The sequence below is a fragment of the Benincasa hispida genome, chromosome 1 (assembly GCF_027475165.1).
Source record: "Benincasa hispida cultivar pf3 chromosome 1, pf3_genome.v1.1, whole genome shotgun sequence".
Classification (NCBI taxonomy): Eukaryota; Viridiplantae; Streptophyta; class Magnoliopsida; order Cucurbitales; family Cucurbitaceae; genus Benincasa; species Benincasa hispida.
In genome coordinates this window covers 12,950,584-12,975,886 of record NC_143478.1, presented here as the reverse complement: position 1 = coordinate 12,975,886, position 25,303 = coordinate 12,950,584, and the positions used below count along the sequence as shown (strand labels likewise).

General features: G+C 35.6%; 1 protein-coding gene across 1 annotated transcript in view; it reads right to left on the bottom strand.

Annotated features, from left to right (window-relative positions):
* Positions 1–952: 952 nt before the first annotated feature.
* The window catches only part of DCL1 (dicer-like 1), a 34,237-nt gene continuing 9,886 nt past the window's right edge, over positions 953–25,303 (bottom strand). The window contains exons 6-20 of the mRNA XM_039027565.2: positions 7,906–8,078; positions 7,698–7,820; positions 7,451–7,611; positions 6,929–7,162; positions 6,695–6,845; positions 6,426–6,608; positions 6,002–6,163; positions 5,812–5,907; positions 5,082–5,710; positions 4,735–4,835; positions 4,446–4,645; positions 3,444–4,364; positions 1,923–2,087; positions 1,428–1,801; positions 953–1,344 (exon numbers count right to left, since the gene is read on the bottom strand). Coding sequence (XP_038883493.2) covers positions 1,167–1,344; positions 1,428–1,801; positions 1,923–2,087; positions 3,444–4,364; positions 4,446–4,645; positions 4,735–4,835; positions 5,082–5,710; positions 5,812–5,907; positions 6,002–6,163; positions 6,426–6,608; positions 6,695–6,845; positions 6,929–7,162; positions 7,451–7,611; positions 7,698–7,820; positions 7,906–8,078 — 3,851 coding nt within the window. The 3' untranslated portion in view covers positions 953–1,166. The remainder of the gene's footprint in view (positions 1,345–1,427; positions 1,802–1,922; positions 2,088–3,443; positions 4,365–4,445; positions 4,646–4,734; positions 4,836–5,081; positions 5,711–5,811; positions 5,908–6,001; positions 6,164–6,425; positions 6,609–6,694; positions 6,846–6,928; positions 7,163–7,450; positions 7,612–7,697; positions 7,821–7,905; positions 8,079–25,303) is intronic.

Here is a 25,303-nt window from a genome sequence, read left to right as displayed (position 1 = left end):
AATATAAATAGTAAATGAAAACATGTTTGAAAAAAAAAACTTCTTTTAGTCCTCAAATTTATACCATTTTTAGAAACATTTATTAAAAGTTTAAAATAAGAAACGATAAGAGTTATTGAACAAGCTTATTTCTCAAAAAAAAAATAAGAAATAAAAAAGTTATCAAACATACTAATAATTTTTTTTCATTTTATAGAACTTCAAAGAGTATAAAATCTATCTATCAGTAATAAACTTGAAAAATGGCATAGATAATCCAAAATGAAGAACACAAATTAAAACATGTGTATTTATGTATTGGTAATATCAATTTTTAGTGATTAGTGATAGAACCAACATAGATATAAATCATATTCATGTATTAGTATATCAAACTTGGATAGATATCAATAATAGAAATTTATTAATGATTAAAGTCTATGATTGATGATCAATATAAAAGATTCTATGATAATCTATGATGAAAGTCTATCATTGGTAGTCACTAATATTCCTATCATTGATGATCAATATAAAAGATTCTCATTAATAACTATTCACAACTTTGAGTGATGTTTCAAAATTGATAATCTATGATGAAAGTCTATCATTGGTAGTCACTAATATTCCTATCATTGATAGCTTAATCTTTGATGATTTAATAGTCAATTTAGTGAATTTAATTAATTAATAAAATTAAATCTTGAATTAAAGTGTGAGTGAAATACCTAGAAGTTATCACTAATAACATATTATCAATGATAGAAGCCATCAAAAAAGAATTGTAACCACTCAGTTCAATTGATCACATCCACAAGCTCAAATAAAAGGAAGGTCCACGGATTTAAAAGTAAAAGTACCTTTTAGGCAGATGATCTCTTTTATCTTCTCTCGTACTTGGTGGCAATGACCATCCCGAAAGGCATAAAAGTGCCGGTTGAAGCAGCCCGATAAGGATAAGAACAAATGAAACTCACATTCAATGTAGCATGGTTGTATAAATCGGATAATAGGCGAGCTTAACTCGGCTTTTCAGTGGTGCTGATTGAAAATTTCACCATAAAATATTACAAACCACGAATATAATGAGATGTGTTGTCATTCAGTTGGCCCTCCAAAATCAATCCAAGAGGTTAAAATTTCTACACATTTTTACACAATTTATGTCCACATTGGCACCGGTGGAATCATGAGTACAATTTATTCAGTAGCTCCAGCAACAGAACTGCAGCAGAGTCCTTGGCCTTTTTGACACTAGGCATAGGCTCTCCCACGCATTCATCGGTCCATCCCTTGTCTGTAGTATTCACCCGCACGGCAAAGGTAAACCTCTTTGCATGTGCAGGGCCACCCTCATTCACACACCTATACATGCAAAACCAATCGCTGTTAGCAATATTGTACTGTACTTAATAGACAGGAGTTAATTACAGAGAAAATTTCGTCACCTATAGAAAGGCATGGGCCAATTTCTACGTAGACAGATATCATTCAAGGTCTGTCTAGTGAATGTTTGATTGCCATTCTTCTTCTTTTTCCCATTGTCTTCAATTTTTTCCTTGGCTTCATCCATTTCCTTCTCCTTTAAAACAGCAAGTGCATTCCTCGCAGCTAGTTTCTGTGCCATCTTCTTCTGAGGATTCTGAGCAACTCCAATCTGGACCCCATCAATGAAAACTTCAACTGTAGCTAAATTGCCATTGCGAGTTGCTTTGTACTCCAGACCTTCTGCCTGTTGTTGGCATCGCTCTTGCAGCTCACGAACCGGATGCATTGGAAGTGTCTCAGGAGTAACCATTGGATGCAACAGTGGTTGAAATACCTACAACATATAATATTTAGTAAAAAGGAAAAGATAGTATTGGCAATTTGCCTTTTTTTTTTTTTACCTAGAAAATAATATTTAAATTGAGAAGTCCCGGGGGAAAGAGAGAGAGACTAACCCTCCAGACAACAGCAGTGTCACGTCCACTATCAAGAAAAATAGCACCAGCAATGGATTCAACAATATCACCAAGAACTTTTGGAGCTTTACAGTCTCCCAAGCCAAAGGAGTTGAAACCAGGTTTCAGTACTTCATCTTGAACTTCCTTCACGAAGTCCCTAATCTGCATACATGGGTCGGTCATACTTGATGGTTTGCTAACCACAACCAATACAAGTCGATGTTTATGGAAACCATTCTCTTTCCCTTTTAAGCACTTAAAGCATTTTTTTTATTTTGTTTTACAATTTAAATATATATATCTTCTTATTCATTCAGGCTGGAAATGCTGCATAGTTTCAAACATTGAGATAGCATTTCCTTTTGTGAGATGTGATTTAGAATGACTCATTTTGTATTAGATAAAAGAAAGTTAATTGAAAATGGATTGAACTCGTAGAATTTGTAGTGAAGAGATAGAACATAATAGCAATTCCTCTTTTAAGATAAAATAAGTTTCTGAGCCAATTCTGACCCTCATAAAAAAGTGACATGTGACCTTGCATATTAACAATAGTAAGTTAAAATATCATTTTGATCCTTGTACTTTAGGTTTCATTTCATTGTAGTCTTTTCACCATCAAATATCAAATTTTGGTCCCTATACTTTTGATAAAAGCTTAAAATTTATCCCTGCAGTTAGTTTAGTGTTGATAGTTTTCAAAACATGTTAGAATTCAATTATTTGTGATTCATTTTGTGTATAAATTTTAAATATTAAATATTTATCCTTTATTACCTTTATTCTCATTATTTGTAACTTGTAAGAGGACTTTCTCCTATATAAGAAGACCTAAATGGCACATATTCAAAACAAAGAATAATTTTATTCCTTCAAATTTAACAAAATATTTGGTCTCCATCAGCCTTGTATGAATCTTGGAAATATGCTCACCTTGTATCTTTTCTTGCAAGAAAATAACTAACTTCAAACTAACAAATAGAGACTAATTTTAAAGATTTATTGAAAGTATAGGAACTATCTAAACTTGGCTTTATTGGATATGTGAACTTGGAGATATACTCAGGAGCCTCAGAGCCTGTGGAGGAAACTTTTGGTTGGTCTTTACCTTTTCCCAACAATACTTCACACCTCCTGAAAAATATTTCGGCCGGTTAACCTTTTCATGGCATTAAAAGGATATTTGGCTCGCTTTCAATCGTATTTTCTTCTAGATTCTATGGGGTGCTAGGAATGGTCGTCTCTTCGGAGAGGTTTCCTACTCTTTTTTTTATCATTTTTTGGAACTTCTACTGCTTTTTTCTGGTGCAAGAACAAGCAACCATTTACTCTTTATAGCTTTTCCTACTTAATCTCCAGTCTCCACTAGTAGAGCTTTTTTTATTTCACCTATAGGTGTTTGGAGTTTTAATTCTTTATTTCTTTCATCAATGAAATTATTTCTTTATTAATAAAAAGAATCGAATGATACCCAAAGTACAAGAAGCAAACCAAATAAAAAAGGATTACGTATGATACCTGCTTTTCAAGAGCGCTTGAGCCATGCCTAAGATGAATATGGAGATTGTGTTTAACAGCAACTCGTGCAAAATTTTCATTGTTTACAGCAGCTGCTCGCAAGTCAGTTAAGCGGCCTGGGGGTAGATCTGTGTATGTAAAGAACAAGTGCCTAGTAATCAGATGATCTAAGACTGCATCACCAACAAATTCCAACCGCTGATAACATGAAACGCCACAAGATGGTCGGGAAGCATGAGTGATAGCCTCTACCAGCAAACCACGATCTTCAAACTTGATGTTCAGGGCACCCTCCAATGCATCAAAATCAACACTTCGAAGTATGCTCTCTGGAAGGTTTGATCGTTTTGTTCCACACTCAACCTCATCAGCATCAAACTCGACCTTAATCCCTATCCATCTCATAAGGTGATTTGCAGCAGTCTTTCCCCCTTCAACATAATAAACTCCAATGAGCGCTTCCACAACATCTGCAAGAGTTTTGCTAGAAAGGACTCTGTAAGAACTAGAGTCACTTTCCACCTCTCTGTCCTCCACCTCACCATCTTCAAAAACATCAAGATGGTGATCCATCTCGCTAATACCATCAGAACTTGATTTGTCCTGATCAAAGAAGGATGATTCCCCATCCTTCGTATCCTCATCATAGACGGGAAGCACACCAGGAGCAGCCCATCGAGATGGAGCAAAACGATCGGCTTGTATATAAGATTGAAGTTTTTTGCTCAATGCATATTGATACAAGACCATGTTACTGACCATTTGTTGCCTCATTCTAGTAAGCTGGCCCTCATGTTTTCTAGGGTATTTAAGAAAAAGGAATCGACTAACCACCCATTTCAGATAAGCATCTCCCAGCAGTTCTGCTCTTTCATAGCAGAACGTCTCCTGGCATGAGGCAGCAGTTAAAGCTTCCAAGATCTGCAGTTAATAGAATACAAATGTCAAGTGGTTGGTAAAAAAAAACAAGTGCAGGATCCTTTTTTTTTTTTTTAATATTACCTTAGAGGAAGGAACAGGGTAGTTTATCATATGTTTTAACTGAATAGCAAGCAGCATGCTTTCAACTCTTCTCATGATAGATGGTAATCTCTGTGCACCACGAACGAGTGATCCAGGCAGTGGATGTACCAGACACAGCTCAGGGGGGAGATAAACGTAGTATGTTTTGTCCAGAGTTTCTTCAGATTCATCTTCGTGACCTGATCAGACAAGGTGCTTCATCAGCCCAATACTACAAGCAAATAAATAGGAAACATTGAGAAAGTATAGTGAAAAAATGACAGCATACTTTCCGCATGTTCGAACCGAGGGGACAGGAGATTCTTGCAATACGAGACACCACGTCCTCTTATTAAAGGCTGATGCTTATATACTAATTCAACTCCATACCTGAATAAAAAAGACATAATAGCCAAATGCAACCCTTTTGTTGTGCAAGTAGAAAAGAAAGCTCTTCCAATCTGTAAAAAACTTCCACAATATTACATTCTTCCAATGCAGATTAGAATAACTTCTCTCTCCAGCACAACATTAGCATTGCATTATGGCTATCAGGTCCATGCAAAAAAGAACGGCTTAAGATACAAGAAAGTTAGGCCAACCACAAGGCAATTCAAAACTGGAATTGTCTTATACTTTTGCTTGTAATAATCAGCATATGAGCTGTATTCCAGGGGACCAAGATACCCTTCCTTCCTCGGAAAGGAATTCTCTGCAGTCATATCATAACGTATCGAATCCACGTAAAACCTTTTCCCTGAGTGAGCAGCCGTTACAATCCTCCCTACCAAATCTTCTGCAGCCATAGAAGTATCAGCCATCAAAAGTTTGCCTTTGGGTAGATCTGGGTGCCTTTGCAATTCAACAGCCCCACGGTCAGGTACCAGACCAGATGCCTTCACAACATCAAACTGTGCCACTGCTCCTCTTATACCATAGGTAGGATGAGATTTCTGTCCGAAAGCCATACCATGACGCAGTTTTCCAAATCCATATTCCCTTCTGTCCCCACCTAATGCTCGCTCATTTGTGCCAAGATAGACATCTGGCCGAGCACGCTGAAGGGGATTGGTCCAGACATCCGTCTGAATTATTCTTTTAACCATATCCCAATCAATTTCTTTCACTGGATCTTCAGACTTATCACCAACAACAGGGACGAATAAATAAGCCTTTGCAGGATCCCAAGGAGTGGTAGTAGGTTCCACATCCACGTCCAGCACAATGCTCATTAATCTTACATGAAAGCTCTTGAGAGATACCAACTGTACAATGCCACATTTCAAATTTTTCTCATGGATCAATAGCAAAAGCCAACAGAAAATAAAATATACCGTTCAATGCAGTGAGAAAATTGATGACTAACCTGGCTTTCAGTAATATGACATAAACCCCTGAAGACAAGAGATGCCTTGGTAGTGATAGTTCGAGCAATAAAAAGATCCATCGACATCGATAACACCTGTTAAAAGTAAATGATGTGAATAAGTGCATACACATGATTGTGTGCGAGAGTGAGAGATGCTTATAGACTAGAATTGAAAAATAGAAACCACCTCTGCATCCAGCTCATTGCCAAAAAGTACTGCAAAATTGGAAACTTGAGTCAAGAACGGATCTTTAGAAGAGCCAAGGTTGACACACTGAACAGTGTACATATAAAGATGGAGCAATTTGGAATCATTGAAAGTATCTCTCCCAGTTAATATCCATTCTCCCTATAAATGAAACCATCCACCCTCCATTAAATAGTAAACGACTTGAGAAAAACCCTTCAAATTAATAGTTATAACAAAGTGACAAACATAAAGTAAATCAAACAAAGAAAACTTCTCATTGCTATCCTGCACATAAACAACACTGCAAAAAGTTCTAATTTCAAAGTTTAATTATCAACAAAAAGGGTTGCTCTTCTAGTCACCTACATAGTAAAAGAATTGGAAAGTATCCTGGACCAAATTACGTTGAAAGGAAACAAACCTGGAGAAAATTAGCTACACCTTCAGGATAAAACTCTCTGTGCCTAGCAGTACCAGGAAGTGGATCTCCATCATCATTCTGTTCAACCTTTTCCTTCTCCTCTCCGCTTCCTTTGTCTGGCAAGAGCATGTCAGTAAATGCTCCCATTTCATGGAGCTTTTTGCAAGCAGCCAAACAAACAGCCTGCTAAATAGAGATGTTTAAGGTCATGCTATAGGCCTATAAAGATAAACCTGGAATAAAAAATTTTGGATAAAATGATAACATGCCTGTTGTGCGAGGCGCATTGAGCTGCAAATTGGACCTTCCAGATCCTCAAATGGTGCATTACAAGGAAGTTGAAGCTTGCAAGAGTACTCAGTTGGACCACCTGGTCTATCGTGCCTCACCATCACAAACTCAGGTCGAAGAATGGAATACCTAGTAGGATAAAAATATATATTTAATTATCATCTAATAATACAAAAATGGGGAAACCAGTTTGTATAATACAAAAACAGAACCTGTCACTAGGCAGCTGCGAGCAGTAGAAATGGACAAGACCAACAGCAGAATTTAAGCTAACGACAGCACCAGTTGACTCAACTTGATACACAGTACCTGGTGCTGTGTCCATGGAAATCAACCTTGAAGTATCCTCAAGATGACTAAGGTCAGTTCTCTCCACTGCTTCTTTACGCAGGGTCTCCTCGCTATTTCTAGCATTCCTTAAAAATGCTGCATGAGACAAATTTCCCCTGTACAACTTACAAAAACCTCAGTCTATTGACATCTACAAATATTTGAAACATCATAAACAGACAGCCAATAAAGATACCTTACCAACAGATAATCATCTAAAAGAGGATATCAAACATGGGAACCTTTTCTATTCATCAACATAGAGGAATATACAACTGGAAATCTCAGAACCATTATCATTAATCCGAGGATTTATAGCCACAAGAGAATTAGATGCATATGAGACTTACAAATATTTACGACCTTAAAAGCCAGAAAGTTGGACATGCAAGTAAATGAAGTACCTCTCGACCATCAAAATATAATCTGAACCCGGCTTTCTGGCACGACCTCTAGATTGAATATATGCCAAGACTGTTTTTGCAAGGTCGAAGCGCATCACAACATTACATTGTCGAATATCAAGTCCTTCTTCAGCAACACTAGTAGCAACTAATAGTGTCACCTGAAAGATGTACAATGTCTACAATTATGAGTCCAATAAAAAAATCCACATTTTTCAATGGAAGAGTGATCTATAATTGCACATACACGACCATCCCGGAATTTGGATATAGTGTCCTGCATTTGACATGTCCGCATATCTTGACTATTGTTGTGACCAATCAAGCTTGCACTTTTTATAAAACTTAGAGACGGAAGCTCTGCAAAGACCTGCAAAATGAACATGATATCACATATTGAAATAAGATGATGAGAAGGTGCTAAATCAAGAGAATTATTTGATGAAATAATCCACCTTTGGAAGAACTAAGGCAGACACAACCCTCTCAACAAAGATTATGGCACGAAAATCTTCAGTGTGTTGATACTTGAGCAGGATTTTAACGAGTGATTGCACCTTCGGAGTCACTTTTCCATCAGCCACAGCAGCTCCTATTATCTCATCTACATGCTCCCCACCGGAGACAACTGTTGGGTACAAAATAAAGCAAAATTTAAGAACATCAAACAATTACCATCAAATTCTGATACGACAGTGTGTTTGTGATGCATCTGTTATGTACACAAGGGCCAAACTTCTGTACGCAAGGGATGATGTAGTAATAGTAGGATTGGGATAAATTCATATTAATCTTGTCTTAATCCTTGATTAATCATTTTCAACTTCCTATTTGGATTTTAGTTCTCCTTTTCAGCTTCCTTTTAGAATTTTATTCTCTATAAATAGAAAACCTCTGATGTAGCCTAGAAGATAAAAGAAGCGAAATATCGAATAATAAAATCAAAGTCTTTATTATGAATCAAAAGTTATCAATACAAGAAGACAAATCTCTCTATTCATAGAGAATTGGAAAGCAAACTAACCCTAATTCTAATTAATCAAAGAAACTAATCCTAATCCTAATTAGTCAGAGAAACATAATCCTAATAAACCAAGGAAACTAATCCTAATTCTAATCAACCATGGAAACTAATCTCAATCCTAATCAATTAAGGATTTGACCATAATACCCTAACTTATCCTAATCCTACTGCATCATTCTATCCCTCCCAAAAAAAACTCGTCCTCGAGTTTTAAAACGAAAATGAATATAAAAATAAAAAAGTAAGTCACTCGAACTGACGCATCTCTAAACGAAAATGGTGGTCAAGGCTAATTTCTGCTATATTCTCTTGCAGTGGAGGTAATTGTGGTTGATTCTGTGGCTCAGTTAATTTATCTGACCAAATGGACAATTTTTCCAGTGCCTTCATGTTCACCAACACCTCCATCGTTGATTTCATCGATTAATAGTTCCTCATCATCTAGTTCGAATTGAGCAACCTCCGTGTTAGTCCCATCGATTTTTTCTTCTTCCAACGTAGACTCCTCTTTGATCTTTGTACCTTTCTTATTCAACTCGTCTTCAATAGATTTTTTCTTTTCTTCTACTCCTTTCATGTTTTGCACAATTTCACAACCCATTTGGATGAGTTTTTTACCTTCTTGAGTGACTAAATGTGATTCTTGATGGTTTCTAGAAAAATCTTGAAGATTATAATTATGTCTTTCTTGAATTTTTTCCAAAAGAACCCGAATTTCATTCATTCTCTTTTGAAAGTCCTCTTGATAGATATTTTCATTTGAATATTTCTATTTTCTTGAAAATATTTCGACCTCCAAATTTGTGTTGGAATGATTCATGGGTGTTCTTTCATGTCTATGATAATAATTTCTTTCACACTCTGAATCATTTTCTGAATCATCTAACTCCCAATTCTTTCGTCGATTTCTTGAGAAACTGGTTTGATTAGATCGTCGGCCTATTTGTTGATAATGTCGCCTTGTTATTCCGTTCAAAACTGCTTTAGAATCTTCATCGGAATCACTAGAATCACTATAATCAAATTTCAAATGTGGATAATGATAGGTTCTTTAAGAAAATTGAGCATGGGCGAAATTATTATGTTGGAATTCTTCTTTTAAATCACTTGAATCATAATTCCAACACTGCTTTTGGGAGGAAATTTGACTTTCTTGCCTATACCAACTGCTATAATTTTTCTTCGCCGTCTTCCTTGATCGGTAATAGTCCATTCTTGCAAAATCTTGAAAAAAAAAATCTCGGCATCTTTTTTTTTTTTTCTAAAATTTAAAGGGTTCCCCGATATAGATGTGAATTGTTCAACAACGAGCACAGCTCACGAAACTCCCTCTTGCGATCTACGTCGTCAAGAGTCTCCCGATCTTCCACTAATAGCAGTCAACGTTGGCCCAAATGGTTGCTTTGATACCAAATTGATGTAGCCTAGGAGATAAAAGAAGAGAAATCTCCAATAATAAAATCAAAGTTTTTATTATGAATCGAAAGTTGTCAATACAAGAAGACAATCTCTCTGTTTATAGAGAATTGGAAAGCAAACTAATCCTAATTCTAATTAACCAAAGAAACTAATCCCAATCCTAAATTAGTCAAAGAAACTAATCCTAATCCTAATAAACCAACGAAATTAATCCTAATTAATCAATCATGGAAACTAATCTCAATCCTAAGTTCCTAACCAATTAAGGATTTGACCATAATACCCTAACTTATCTTAATCCTACTACATCAACCTTTCTCATGTATTCAATCGTTATAATATGAATTTGTAATACTATGAATATTATGTATAGTAATCCTTTATTGTAATTATATGTTTCCTAGATTAAGGTTTCTTGCTTGCCTATATATATGTATCTTTATTCTGAATAAAATAAGATAGAATATTCTCCAAAAGTATAGAGTACATGGTATCAGAGCCTCCTAGAGTTTTCTTTTTTTCTTTACTGCTACGTTAAGGTTTGCGTTTCTCACAAAGTTAATAGTTATATCAACCTTCTTCACTTCCTTTAAATCCATACACTTATAACAGGATTCATTCCTCCAAGACCAAATGTTGTATTTACCAAAAATGTTTTGTCCTCTACCATTACTAAGGCGTCTAACTCCACTCAATCTGATCATAATGGGAATTCAAGTTTTGCAGATATGAGGTTAGTATGAGTAGTGAGGAGGTCGATGAGCAATTAGCTAATACTCAGTTATATGATCTTCCTAATGAAGACTCTCACGGAAGCTTTTGATAATCTCTTCTCAATTGATAGTTCGAATAAGACTTTACTTACAATAGCATCAGTGAAAAAGTATCCCTTAACTCCTTCCTCAATCCCATCCAAATTTCATTCCTTAATAGAGGAGTGTGGTTCACAGATGATAAAGATCAGGCCTCAAGTCACCACAAATTAAGATTGAACTCAAGATTTCGAGTATGAATTTAAGTTGATTTATTGTTCTTCAGCTTTTTGTCATCAGAAGCTCCTCCGTTGGAATTTCCTTTGAAGCCTTCCGGTGAATCTTTCTATGGGTGTTGTAGCTTTCGACGTTGTTTCTCCTTTCTTCACTTCCAGCAGCTCGTTCAAAATGGAGCACATATGAAACAAGAGTTTTACTCTAAGGAAACAAGAGTTTCTCCTTTCTCCTTTCTTTCTATTTCTGAATGTTGCCTTTTTTGTCAAAGTTACGCAAAAATATCAATAATCTATATCTATAATGTACATAAATAGAGCAATAAGGGAGAATTTTTACATTTCCTTTTGGCCCTTAAATTTTTCACAATTCTCATTTTACCCTCACATCCCCTAATTCCTATTTTCCCTCACATAAGGGTACACCTTGCCAATAGATAAATAAGTAATCACCCCTTTTCGGATTCCGTGAAATTCTCTTGATGCATCCCTTCACATAATAACTAAAATTCATATAGACACATCCCTTACAAATAAGTACACAACCCTTCACATAATAATTAAATACTTTACAAAGAATCAATGCAAACTTTCCTACAGACCTTCCTGTTTTTCTTTGGCATGATAGAAAGAATTATAGAATTATAGAATGATAATTGAAGTTTTTGTTCTTCATAAAAAAATAAAAAAATAAAAAATATTTAAAAAAAAAATACTGGTCATGCCAAAATGAATCCTTGGTAATCCATGAACATATTTTCTTTAACGAAAAGGTATAATGGTTATCTTCATATTTAAATTTTGTTTAATTATTGTTCATTAGCAGAAATTTTGTTGATTAGTAGATTTGTTTTTAAACACTAACAATGTTTGGGTATTTTCAAATTTTAATTCTGATTACGTAGAACATTGTTGTTGACCATGTAGTTTTTGTTAGTTCGTGAAATTTTATATTATTATTATTTTATTATTTTCCGTTAGATCTTAGATCTTAGATTAGATTTCTCTGGTTTCGACTTTATCACAATCTTAGATACCTTATTTATCTACTTGAACCAAAAGTTTTACCATTTTTTCTTGTGCTTGAGTTTGAGTTTAACATTTTTATTCAGTGTTAGAACTACACATGGCAACAATAGTGATGAGCAACATAATCAAGTTTGATAGATTCAAAAGATCTAAAACAAAGGTATTAGCATATATATTCCTTATTTGGATTTATTATCAAATTTACTCTAATAACATCGTTTGTGCTATTTATGTAGGAGGGAAATAAATCCTTTTGAATCACAAGCCAGCAAAACCAATAATTATCAAAGATTTTTCATGGGTTAGTTAATGATTTATATTGTTTTTTTAATGGAAACAGAACTTCTCGTTGATAAAATGAAAAGAGACCAATGCTCAAATTACAAAGAAACAAAGTGAAGAGCCAGAAAACTTAAAAAGAACAAACCCAGAAAACCATGCATTACAATGAAGAAATAAAAGCACTCCAATTAAACCAGAGATTTGGAGATAAAATACACATAAATCATAGAACGAGGACATCAATAAGAACCGAAGAATCTTTGAACTTTAAAAAGAACGATAAAAAGAGCAAGCCAAAGGAACACTGAAAACCCAACGCAGATGGAAAATTGACTAAAGCTTCAAACAAAATAATAGAATAATGGCCTGATGGAAGGAGAGATGAACTTTTGGGACAAAATAACTTTAAAAGGCCTTTGAAAATTTCTTTTTCCATAAAACCAGTTGCTGCCAAATGAAGAAAGGGACGGGATAAATAACCCCAGCTTTGAACTTGAATGAACAAGAAGCAACTGCTGAAAATCCACAAATCTACAACTTCAATGCCTTCCAAAATAAATTAGCCCATGTCATTGATTCTCCAACCCAAAAATAAGCAACCGTTCCCAAAGACTCAAACCATTCTGACCAACCAACAAACATAAGAAAAGAACTTTTCTATTGTAAGCCTTGGATCATTTTCCTCCAACTAGAATCTGAGACATGAATTAATCTCCAACCGCAAAAAACAAGAAGAGACAATCAATTATTGTAAGCCACCCTGACCAAGACCACCAACTTTAGATGAAAAAACCCCAAGACCTCTTCTAGATCATTATATAAATTTCAGAATTTCCTATTCTCCAACAAAATTATATTGATTAGTGATGAATGACCGTACCGAGTTTCAAACCATAGGCTTCAATAAGGGAGGAGAACTTAGAAGGAATTTGATGAGACTTAATTAAGGAAAGCTTACATGAGGATAACTGAGGTGACTTTTTGAGTGGTGGAGTTTGAAAGAGATTTGCTACTTCTTTCCCAAAACAAATGTCTTCCTGATCTGAGGCCGAATTTGGAACCAAAATATTCGTTTCTTCACTAGTAACACTTACCAAAGATTCATCATCAGACTCTTCCTCAATCAAATGACTTTTTGGACTTGAAATGGATGGAACATCTTTAACTAGATTGAAATTGGAACAAACATTCTTGTAACAGTATGGTCTGAGCATTTACCTCTAATATCGGGATGTTCTCTAATTAATGTTCGAACTTGGGCAAGAGTGCAATATGCTTCAATCACATCTGAGTTGAAATCAGCACCGTTTGATACTACTTAGGCCCCACGTTTACAAGAATAAAATTTTTAAAAGAAGGAAAGAAGCTAGGCCTTTCAATTTTATGTTGAGGAATTTTGAAAGCATGGGAATCTGACCCTTCCATTTCCTCCAATGGATTTCTAAAGTTGTTTGCCACCGAATTAGATGTTGATGATAAATCTACTCCTTTAATATCAGGGGAAATAGGTGGCTGCACTGTCTGATCATTAATATCATGCGGGAGAAATTTATATTCCAATAAAACCCTTGGGGTGCCCTCGTTCTTGGAAATTTGCTCGACTATTGGAGAGAGATGTTGAGGGTTTTCAACTTTCTCTTTGTCCTTTGCTAAATCTGAAAAGGAAGGAATTAAGTCCTCCTTGGAAATTGATGAGAGAGAAGCAACATTAACTGCAAGGTGGGGGAGAAATTGGAAGGTTGACAACTATAATTTCAGAATCGGCATTAAAATCCTCAATTCCAGCACAATGCTTTGGAAGGGAGAAGAAATCAGATCGTTGAGCATCCAAAATAATTAATGCAGGGGAGAGAGAAATCTGCTGTTGAGATCCAAGACTTTATCTTCACAGTTCAGCCCTTTCCATGCAATAATGTAATGTTTGAACTGCCCAACACCACTGGAAACTTTTCCATATCCTTGAGAATTAAATCAGCTCGGGAAATATCTAAGGGGTTCGAGAAATTTTCAAATCCAAAATTTTCAAAACTGGAAATTTCTGACCTTTGGGCTTCTTCAAAATAGGAATCTTCAAAGCTAATAGAGAAGGCACCAAGAATAAGATCTTGAATACTCATAGAAGCTGGAATGAAACCACACAAATTCTTTTCAATCTTTATTAATGTTGAAGAATAATCAAGATTCAAGGCCATGAAGAGTTTGAGAAAAAATGGCTAATAAAACTCCTAATTGTTTGCCAATAGCTTCAAATACTGATTTTCCAATATGGTAATGGGAGGTTTTTTATCTTTATCGAGCCACCATAACACTTGATAACTTCCAATTTGAAGTGAAGGTAATTGGACCAACTTTCAATTTTAAGGTGCAAATCATCAAATACATTCCATTTTCCTATGAAGATATGAGACTGGATCTTTGGATCCCTTGATCAAAACCTTATCATCCATAAATGGATTAATTGATAAAGGAGTCTGAAAAAAGTCTTCAAGAACCAATTTTATCTTCATCCAAGAGTAATGTGCTTTCATTCTAGTAACTACCAATATGGAATCAAGCTGTAAATTCACCACCTCTTTCTCCTTTCGAACCCAAACTAAGAATTTTTAACACACGACTTTTCCAATGCAACTCTTGCAGTAGATGAAATAAGATTGTAGGACTGGAAGGATCCTTTGAAACGACTTCAGCAAAGCTTCTCTTGTCCAATCTTTCAACACTCAGGTTAGGCTGAACAAACTCTCAACACTTTTGATCATATCTTAGCTTGAAAACTTCCAAAAGAAGTGAGAAAATCTCTTAACATTTCCCAGAATACAAGCCAACCCCTTTTGTTAAAACCAGCTGGAACATGTAAGTTTGATCTCCCTCCAGTAGCAGGCCGTAAAGCACACTCCAAAAACCAGCCCTTTGCAGTACGAAATTTTGCTAGCTGAATCACTTCTAACTCATTTCTAACTCATTTCTATCTGTTAAAAATAGGGTTATTAACCTAGAGACGTTTATGTAATTGTGTAGACCCCTAGGGTTTCCTACTATCTATTTATACAGTGTGTCCCTATGTATTTCGTGTATCAGATTAAAATAATAAGAAAAGACTCTATATCGTAGTTTTTCTCCTTGTACTAAGGTTTCCACGAAACTATGTTGTTATTCTCTTCCCTACTCTTTTATTTTTAACATGGTATTAAAGCTAGGCGACGAAACCCTAGCCGTTATGGAAGAGAATCAAGCACAATCATCTTCTGCTGATGGAACTTCGAGTTTTGACATGAAGGCTGCTATTCGAGCGGCCGTAAAAGAGTGTTTTCAAGCAGCCCTACTGGAGTTACTTTCTGTCGTCCAACTGCAATCGACAGAGACCCGCCGTCCATGGGAGCCGCCGCACCAGACAGAAGCTCCATGTGAGGATCATATGACAGTAGTTGAACATATCCACCAGTACCTAAAAGGAACTCCTGGCAAAGGTCTAATGTTCAGAAAGACCGATAAACGATCTGTTGAAGCCTACACTGATTCCGACTGGGTAGGGTCTGTTGTTGATAGAAAATCGACGTCTGGGTACTGTACGTTTGTCTGGGATAATCTAGTCACCTGGAGAAGTAAGAAACAAGGAGTTGTTGCTAGAAGTAGTGCTGAGGCTGAGTATAGGGTCATGAGTCTGGGGATTTGTGAAGAAATTTGGTTGAAGCAAGTGTTATCAGATCTCCAACAAGATAATGAGCTTCCGATGAAATTGTTTTGTGACAATAAAACTACCATCAGTATTGCAAATAACCCGGTTCAACATGACAGAACTAAACACATAGAGATTGACAGACATTTCATTAAAGGAGAGGTTGGACAGTGGAAACATACGCATCCCTTATATTCCTTCAAATCAACAAGTTGTTGATGTGCTTACAAAAGGGTTACTGAGACAAAGCTTCGATTATTGTGTAAGCAAGTTGGGCCTTGTTGATATTTATGCTCCAACTTGAGGGGAGTGTTGGAAATAGGGTTATTAACCTAGGGACGTTTATGTAATTGTGTAGACCCCTAGGGTTTCCTACTGTCTATTTATAGAGTGTGTCCCTATGTATTCAGTGTATCAGATAAAAATAATAAGAAAAGACTCTATATTGTGGTTTTTCTCCCTGTACTAGAGTTTCCACATAATTGGGTTGTTATTCTCTTCCCTACTCTTTTATTTTTAACACTATCTTTCTTTTGAAAGAATTCCTTGATGGGAGACTGAAGCATTTCCACTAACCTTTCTTCAAACCATTGCAAAGATAGAGAAATCTCTCTCAAAAGTCGAATCTTCTAAGATAAAATTGTTGTCCTCATGCCAAATATCGAAATAAATATTCCTAATGCAACTACTTTTGATTTCCATATTCTTTAAACAAAAAAAAAAAAATCTTCTTATTAATATAATTAAACGAGACTAATGCTCAAAGTACAAGGGATATATATAAAGAGCATAAAGCATAATACTTAAGGATCAAGAGACGCACCCAAGCATCTCGACTAGGTTGACACCCTCTTAGCGCCCTCATCATATCCTACAAATTAATCTCAATGTAAAAGTGTTCACTTTTGATTTCCATATTCAACAATAACTCTGAAGACTTTGAATGAAAACTTGGGAAAACGTGAGGAATTAGGTGAGAATGAAATCTGGATGGCAATGGAGGTTGACAAGAGGGGAGGCTAACAGGAGGAAGGTGGGGAGGAAGAAGAGAAAGAGAAAGGAGAGGGGGGAGAGGCCATGATTCACCTAAGTATCTATCAAATTCTGGAAAGATGTATAATTCTCAAGTATTTTGATAATATACTATTGATGATATAGCCACTCCATCACAAATAAAAAAAAGAATGATATTCGAAGCGGCAATCCTTGTCCATTGGGATATAACTATGAAACATGGACACTCTATGAAAAAGAATGTCTATGGAATTAGTTACAAAAGATCTTCAAAATCAAAACCCACAAAGAAACGTGATAGCGAACAAGGGACAAAATCTCACTAGGGTCCCTATCCCTCCCTCTAAAAGTCCTGTCATTCCGCTCGCCCCACAAAGTCCATAAAATAGCACACATCCAGCATGTCGTAAAAAACGACCCTTCTCCCCTCGCGGCGAATGGATAAGGAACTACTCAATCTACGAGTACCCCTCTGACGAGACAGAGAGATGCCAAACATCTGGAAAAACAGCTCCCAAACTGAACTAGCATACTCACACTGCCAAAGGATATGATCCAAGTCTTCCTCCGCCTTCCAACAAAGAAAACAGCAGAACGGCCCAACAAGCGAAGGTAATTTCCTCATCAGCCAATTCATCGTATTAGCACCACCATGAAGAACTTTCCAGGTAAAGAACCTTACTTTCCTGGGGATCTTAATCCTCCAAAAAACCAAGAAGACCGAGACACCTATAGGAGCATAGACACTATATTCTTGGCAAATTGTAGATGTGGGACACATTTCCCACATGTAAAAAAGAAGTGTATATATTCTTATTTCATCACTTTCTAATTTCATGCCAAAAAATTTACAATTTATACTCCCATGAAATGTTTACTGATTCAAAATTTATTTCACCATCAAAATTTATGTTCCAAGTGTTACAAAGATTCTCAAACACGCGCAAGTCATTTTATATTTGTTGTGAGTTAACCTAAAATAAGATCATATATAGTTTTAGCCATTAGATATTTTATTATTTTTAATTCTTATGTCATATATTTATTATTTAAACTTAATGAAATCTATATTCATTAGTTATAGAAAAATTACCAACAAAATTAATATTCTAAAGACTTCTAGCCACGTGCATCGCATGTGTTTTATAGCTAGTTTTAACAAAAGATCTTATGTTTGTCAAACTTCTAAAGGTCAATCTCAAAACACTTGTTTGTGTACACCTTGACTGTCCCACCTATTATTTGGGAAGATCATTCAATAGATTTCATCCTCGGCTTACCAAGGACTCAACTAGGATATGGTTCTATCTTTGCGGTCATGGATGCATTCTGTAAAATGGCCCATTTTATTGCTTGCACAAAAAAAAACGGTGGATGCCTTATATTGTTAACCTTTCTTCAAGGAAATTGTTAGATTACACGACATTCCTAAAACCATTGTTTCAGATAGAGATCAAATTTATGAATTACTTTTGGAAGAACCTTTGGAATAAATTTGGAACAAGCTTGAAATTTAGCAAAACTAGCAACCCTCGAATTGACGGCTAGACGGAGGTTACAAATAGAATCCTTGGCAACCTCCTACGATACCTTAGTGGTGAAAACCCTTGAAAAATGGGATATTTGCCCTGCTCAGGCCAAAGTTTCCTACGACAGTAAGCAAAATAAATCTACAAGGAACTGTCCATTTGAGGTTGTATATACTAAAAACTCCCATGTCACAGTTAGCGATCTCATTAACCTTCCCTCTACCATTGATCGTAGTAAGGAAGCTGAGCAAATAGCTAAAAGAACTCAACAATTTCACTAAGAGGTCATGGAACACTTGGAAGCAATTATTGAATCCTATAAAGCTCAAGCAGATGCTCACAATTGCAAGCAATCGTTTCAATTGGGAGATTTGGTGATCGTTTGCTTAAGGAAGTCAAGGCTACCGGTGGGAACTTACAAACAAACGACTTGACCCATATCAAGTCATAAGCAAAATTGGCGAGAATGCCTATCAGGCGGACCTTCCACCTTCTTTCACATTAGCTCTACCTTCAATATTGTTGACTTACCACCCTATTATGCTCCTGATGAATTCCATTTAGCCTCTTGACTCAAGGTCGAGTTTTTTTGGTGGGGAAGAATTGATGTAGGAGTATTTTTAAGAATTATTATTAGTTTATATGTTGGGAAGTCTTTTTTTATTTGTTCGTTTGGTTGGACTATTTTACAACGATAGTTTCTAGTTGTTTACCTTTCCAATAGGTAGCCAGTCATGTTTTGCCTATTTAAAAAGCTTTTCTATTCAACTTTATATTCATTATTAATAACATCATTCTTTCAAGATTGTCTCCGGGACTCTTATCTTCATCATTTGTGGTTTGTCTTCATCATTTCTCGAAGACTCTTGTCTTCATCATTGGTGTTTTGGGTTAATTGCTTCTCACTTATTGATTCGAGGCTTCATTCTATTTTTCTCCCAAGTAGCTCTTCCTTTTGGGCTCAGCTCGTCCAAAACTTTTGGTTCTCAAGAGCATTTTTTACTCAATTTTTAAATGGAAACCATAAGTGTGAGATTGATCTTTCGGTCTTTCTTTTTACTAGCTTCTTTTTGTTTGGTTTGACCAGTGTTTTTCGTTGTGAAAGTTTTTTTTTTTTTTGTATAGTAGTGGTTCCTTTCGTGTTCTATAAGGTTCAATTTTTCACTCCCTGCAAAGTTTGTATCATTGAAGTTTGAGCATTAGTCTCTTTTCATTTATTCATTTACATAATGAGAAAGAGAAGGAGAAACATAAGGATAATTTGAAGCATGAACTACTCCTTTAGTATCCAATTGTGAGAAGAACATGTTTATTATTGATGACTCAAGAAATAATCAGAAGATATTCCTTTCAATCTCTCATTTCGGTTGGTTTGAACTAGCCTTGGTTAAGTTATTATAGGATTCGATTCATGGATTCTTCTCCAGGAAAGGCTGGAACAACTATAGATTCATTCGTTTGGCTAAGTTTAAATCGTTCAACGAAAGGTATTCTAAATCTGCTATTTTGGCCCCCTACTGGTGGCAAGAAAAATCTGCATGTTTCTGTTGGTTTCTTGAAGAAAGGATGAATGGTTTTCTGGGAGATGATTAGAGATTTTCTTAACAAAGTGAAGTCATGTTGGTTCTCCTCCCCTCGGTTTGGGGTTGGTCAGATTAGATTTGGTGAGTCTTTAGTTTCAACTTTCTCATATGATTTGAAGGTCCCCAAAAACTTTCAGGACGTTTCTAGCAGGTTTTTAATAATTTTTCAAGTAGTACTCCATCTGACATTGATTTCGCATTTTGGTTTAGGAAATATCGGGAAGTGTTGAGTATGAACTTCGACAATCAATTTCTAGTTTTAAATTGTTTGCCTCCTATTCATGGAAAGATATTTGCCTCTTTTTGGAAGATCATTTTCAATCTAAAGTTCTAATCAATTCTTTTGATGTTGATAAGGCATTGATAAAACTTGATGAAAATTTCGCTGATATGGACTTTGATGGCAAATGACGGGAAATTGGTAACTTCCATTTGAAAGTAGAAAATTGGTCTTATAATGCACATTCTCATCCGAAGTTCATTGTGAGTAATAGAGGTTGGCTTTCGATAAAAATAAAAAAAACTTACCTTTTCCTTTTCGGACACGTCCTACATTTGAAGCCATTGGGGAAAACCTTGGGGATTTGGTTAGTAGTTCTTCTCAAACCCTGAATTTTTTGGATTGCTCTGAAGCTTGTATTGAAGTTAAGAAATTTGTGTGTTTTTCTTCCTGCTGAAATAGAAATTAAAGATCAAACTAACTCCAACTTTCATCTTAGATTTGGTCATATTTCTCTACTAGACCCTCCAAATTTCCTTCAAGGTGAGTTATTTTCCAAAGATTTTTCAAACTCTTTGGAAATTGCAAGATTCGTTGAAGTTAAGTGAGATGAAGATGTGTTTGAGGTAACTGATTTAATTGAAGATTCTATTCCCGTTCAGTTACACAAGGAAACTCATATTGTTTTAACTCGGAATGAGGCAGTTCAGCTTCCCAAAGGGAATCAAAATTTTCCTTTGGAAGTTTCTGTTAACACTTCATAGTCTGTTGATTTAAAGAGCGGTAAGAGGTTATGGACATTGAAAGATCTCCCTATCAATTTAACCTCTTTTTACCTGTTGAAGAAAGAAGCAGCTATCTACAAAGAAACATTTAGAGTACAATTCAGATGCTCTTGAGGAGTCTTGTGCAGGTCTCTTAATAGCAAATTCACAGCTAGTAGACATTCTACATTCATTGCGTCCTGGTATGAATTTCAGTCAATCAGTCATCAATATCCCGAGATCAAATATTTCTTTTGTTAAAGGAGTTTAGTCATTCCCCTCCTAAAGACAATCTTTCTATTTATGATTCTGATGTAGAATCCGCTGTTGGTGTAAGCAGGGAGCATATTATGAACTCTCAGATACAAGTAGATTTTATTGTTGATGCTAATTCAGGGGCTTACTTCGCAGATGGTTTTGGTACCTTGTTTCAGAATGGTGAAAATGTTCAAGCAGAAAAACCACCCATAATCTCTATCAAATTATGTGTTTTAATTGAAAAATGTAGTTTGCAATTGAAATCAATTCCACCTTGTTCTCCTTTTGTTGAAGTCTAGCTAGGTGGTTTGGTCTAGGGCTGGAACTAATATTGTGAAATTCCCGTGAGCTTGAGACTAAGCCTTACTGTTTTGCTTTGAAGAAGTTGTGATATTTTTCCTTGCAGTTTGCAAGCTTGGAAGCAGCCATTTAGAAGTTGGGTTGTTTTACAGTTTGCAGCTCTCACCTTTGGTCTTCATGGACCTTTTTCCCCGTCTCCTCGCGGGTCTTCAGTTGGCATTGGCTTTAAAGTTATTATGATCTATGGCTTTGGGTTTCTTTTTGATGTTGGTTTGTTAGGTTATAAGAGTTCTTTTTTTTGTGTGTGTGTGTGTGTTTTTTCCTTTCATTGTATCTCAATAGTATTGTCTACTTTTTGTTTTTATCAGTTTCTCTCATCTCTTAAGGGTGTGTTTGGCCCAAGGAGTTTGTGGTCCCACTACTAAAAAACATCAATTTTATACCTTATCAACTGCTTACACTGTGAGCCCCAAGAGTTCACAACTCCCAAGACTTCATAACTACTTGGAGCTCACTATTTCACTCCTTGCTCCAAACACCCACTAAAGGTTAGTGTATCTTTGAGCATCAGTCTCTTTGCATTTATTCAATTCAATGAAATATTTTGGCTTTTATTAAAAAATTATATAATATAATAAAATTCCTAGTAACCAAAAGAAACCCACCAAGACTACGAAACAGAATAAGTGGATTGGAGAGTATCCAAATCTTCATACATCAATCAATTATGACAAGTTGAATAATAGCCATGGTGTAGATGGATAGCATTCCCAAATGATTATCATCTCATGGAATGTTAGGGGGTTTGATTTAAGGAAGAAAACAACTCTTCTGAAAGATTTCATTCGTAGGCACAATTCCACCCTTGTGATTGTGTTACAGTCCCCATCCCTAGTCCACTTTCCTTTTTGCATTTCCACAAACTCGCCCTCTCCTCCTTAAAAGACTCATTTCGCCCCTCCCCACCTCCAAACTTTCAAGGTGCTGCAGTTGCTTCTTAATTCTAAAGTTCCAAAAACCTCCAAATCCAAGAGCTCAATACCCATTTAATGGCCCGTAACGTAACTTTCCTATAAAGCAATAACCCTCCCATGATGAAGCTTAAAGGAATAAATGAGAGAAATCTCTAAGAATAAAATCAAAGTCTTTATTATGAATAAAAAGTTATCAATACATGAAGACAATTCCTCTATTTATAAAGAATTAGAAAGCAAACTAATCCTAATCTTGATTTATTTTTTTATTTTTTTTTTTTTTGAAATGGAAACGAGACTATTTTGATATAATGAAAGAGTCTAATGCTCAAAGTACATGAGAGGAAACAAAGAAGAAACTTCAAGCATGCAATACAAGGCTAGGACCAAATTACATCATAAAGATAAACTCTAGAGAAAAAATAAAACAATCCAATTAAACACATAACTCAAGAGAAACCCAAATTCCAGAAAACCTAAACTCGAAAAAGCCCGAAACAAATAGAAGAAAAACTTCCACCACAATATCTTGCAAATGTTGAACTTGTGATTAATGGCGAGCCCACTAAGCATGATTCAAACTTTGAGAACAATAAACAGCTCCAAATATCATCACCAAAATTGAATATTTACTCTTCTAGGACAACTTGATTTCCACAAGGCTTTAAATAACTAATCAAAGAAACTAATTCTAATCCTAATAAACCAAGAAAACTAATCCTAATCAATTAAGGATTTGACCAAGATACCCTAATTTACTCTAACCTACTACATATTTCTATCCCTCCCATAAAAAACTTGTCCTCAAGTTTTAGAAAGAAAATGAGTACTATTAAAAATAATAATAATAATAATAAACATCCTCGACATCAAAAAACGTCGTAAAACGTGGAAGATATTCATCTTCCAAGCTAATTGAATGCAAGTAATAGTGTGCTTTGAAGAGAAAATTGTTGACTTTAACAAAAGAAGCTCTCATATATCCAAAGTTAAAAATGGGTTGACTTAATTGTGTAAAAAGAATGGGCTCTGATGTTTTGTAATCAGCCTTGGACGGATTAAGGAAAAGAAAAGAAGAAAGCAAAAGTTTGGTCAGATTGCACGGGTCATGGGGCCAAAATCGAGGGAGTTACGTTGGAATACGTAGATTGTGGGTCGAAAAGAAAAATACCAAAACAAGTCGGGCCAGGTTGGATAAGTATTTGGTTGAAAGCAGTCGCATATTCTTCCTTGAACTGCAAATAGGGTTTTAGGTACCATCATCCCATCATCCCATCTTGTTTCTTGCTCGCAATTTTGTCAATACATAGGTTGTGCAACTTTGAGTATGGGTTTTCTTTTTCAATTGATTTTTCTTCTTCGCCATCCACAACATCCTTCACACTCAGAGTCCTAAATCTCAACGTGTTTGCTTACCACTCCTTCACACTCAAGCCTCAAATCTCCTAAATTCTGTTTCATTTTTTGCTTGCACAGTTTTATAGCTCCGGCTAGGTTCTTGAATTTCATGAGTGTTACAATATTTGCAATTCAAATTTCATGTGTTACTCACAGTATTTGCAATTCTAACCTTTTCGAATTCTTGTTGTCTTCTTGAAAGTTCTAAATTCTGCATCATTTTACAAAATACCACGAACATTGGTCTCTCTTTTTGAATTTCTTCTAGTGCTTTGGGATTGACTTATGATACGCCAACTACTTTGCTAGGTTCAGGATAATTGTAGTAGGAAGTGACAGAAGCTCTTCAATAGGCTTCCACCCTTCTTCGTCGTTTTACATAACCAACAGAGTATTTTTTGGACTTCTGCATTCTACTAGCATTGTAGAACTCCATTCTTGAATGATTCTTCAAATTTGTTCTTGCTCTTCTTGAATTTAAAGGGTTCTCTCTAATTAGGTGTGCGTTGTTTCGCAACGAGAACAGCTCACAAAATTCACTCTTTCAATTTGCGTCGCCAAGAGTTTCTCGGTCTTCCACCGATGGCAGCCAATATTGGCTTAAAACGTTAGCTCGGATGCCAAATTGATGTAGCCTAAAGGAATAGAGGAGAGAAATCTCCAACAATAAAATCAAAGTCTTTATTATAAATCAAAGGTTATCAATACAATAAGATAATTCCTCTAAAAGCAAACTAATTCTAATCTTAACTAATCAAAGAAAGTAATCTTAATTCTAATAAACCAAGGAAACTAATCGTAAACCTAAACAATCAAGAAAACCAATCATAATCCTAATTAATTACGGATTTGATCTACATATCTTAATTTACTCTAATCCAACTACATTTTCCCATCTTCCCAAAGCCCCTCAATCTGCCACCCCTAACTTTGTGGGATTCCTCCCTTTTTTTTTTTTTTTTTTTTTGGGAAATGTAACTTTCTGTGATTCCTCTCCCTCTATGCTTCCCTCTGTTTCCTAGCTGTGGAAGACTAACATTCCAAATAAAAACATTTTTTTTTGTTTGGCAAGTTTGCTCATGAGGGTGAAAACCTTGGACTATTGTACCCTAGTAGAACACTCTTTATAATAGTACGCCTTTTGGAGCATCAATTTGCCTAGTCAATATGGGATTTTTTTTCCCACTTGTTTGATGTTTGTTTGGCTAGAAATGTAGAGTGTGATTCTTTGTAGTCCTCTATGGCCTTTGGCTTGAAAAGAAACAATAGGATTCTTTCTTTTGGCATTTGGAGAGATTTTTAGAGGATGTTTGATCACTTCTTAGGTACATTGCTTCCCTTTGAGGATTGATTTCAGAATTTTTGTAATTATTCACTACGTCTGATCATTTTGGCTTGAAG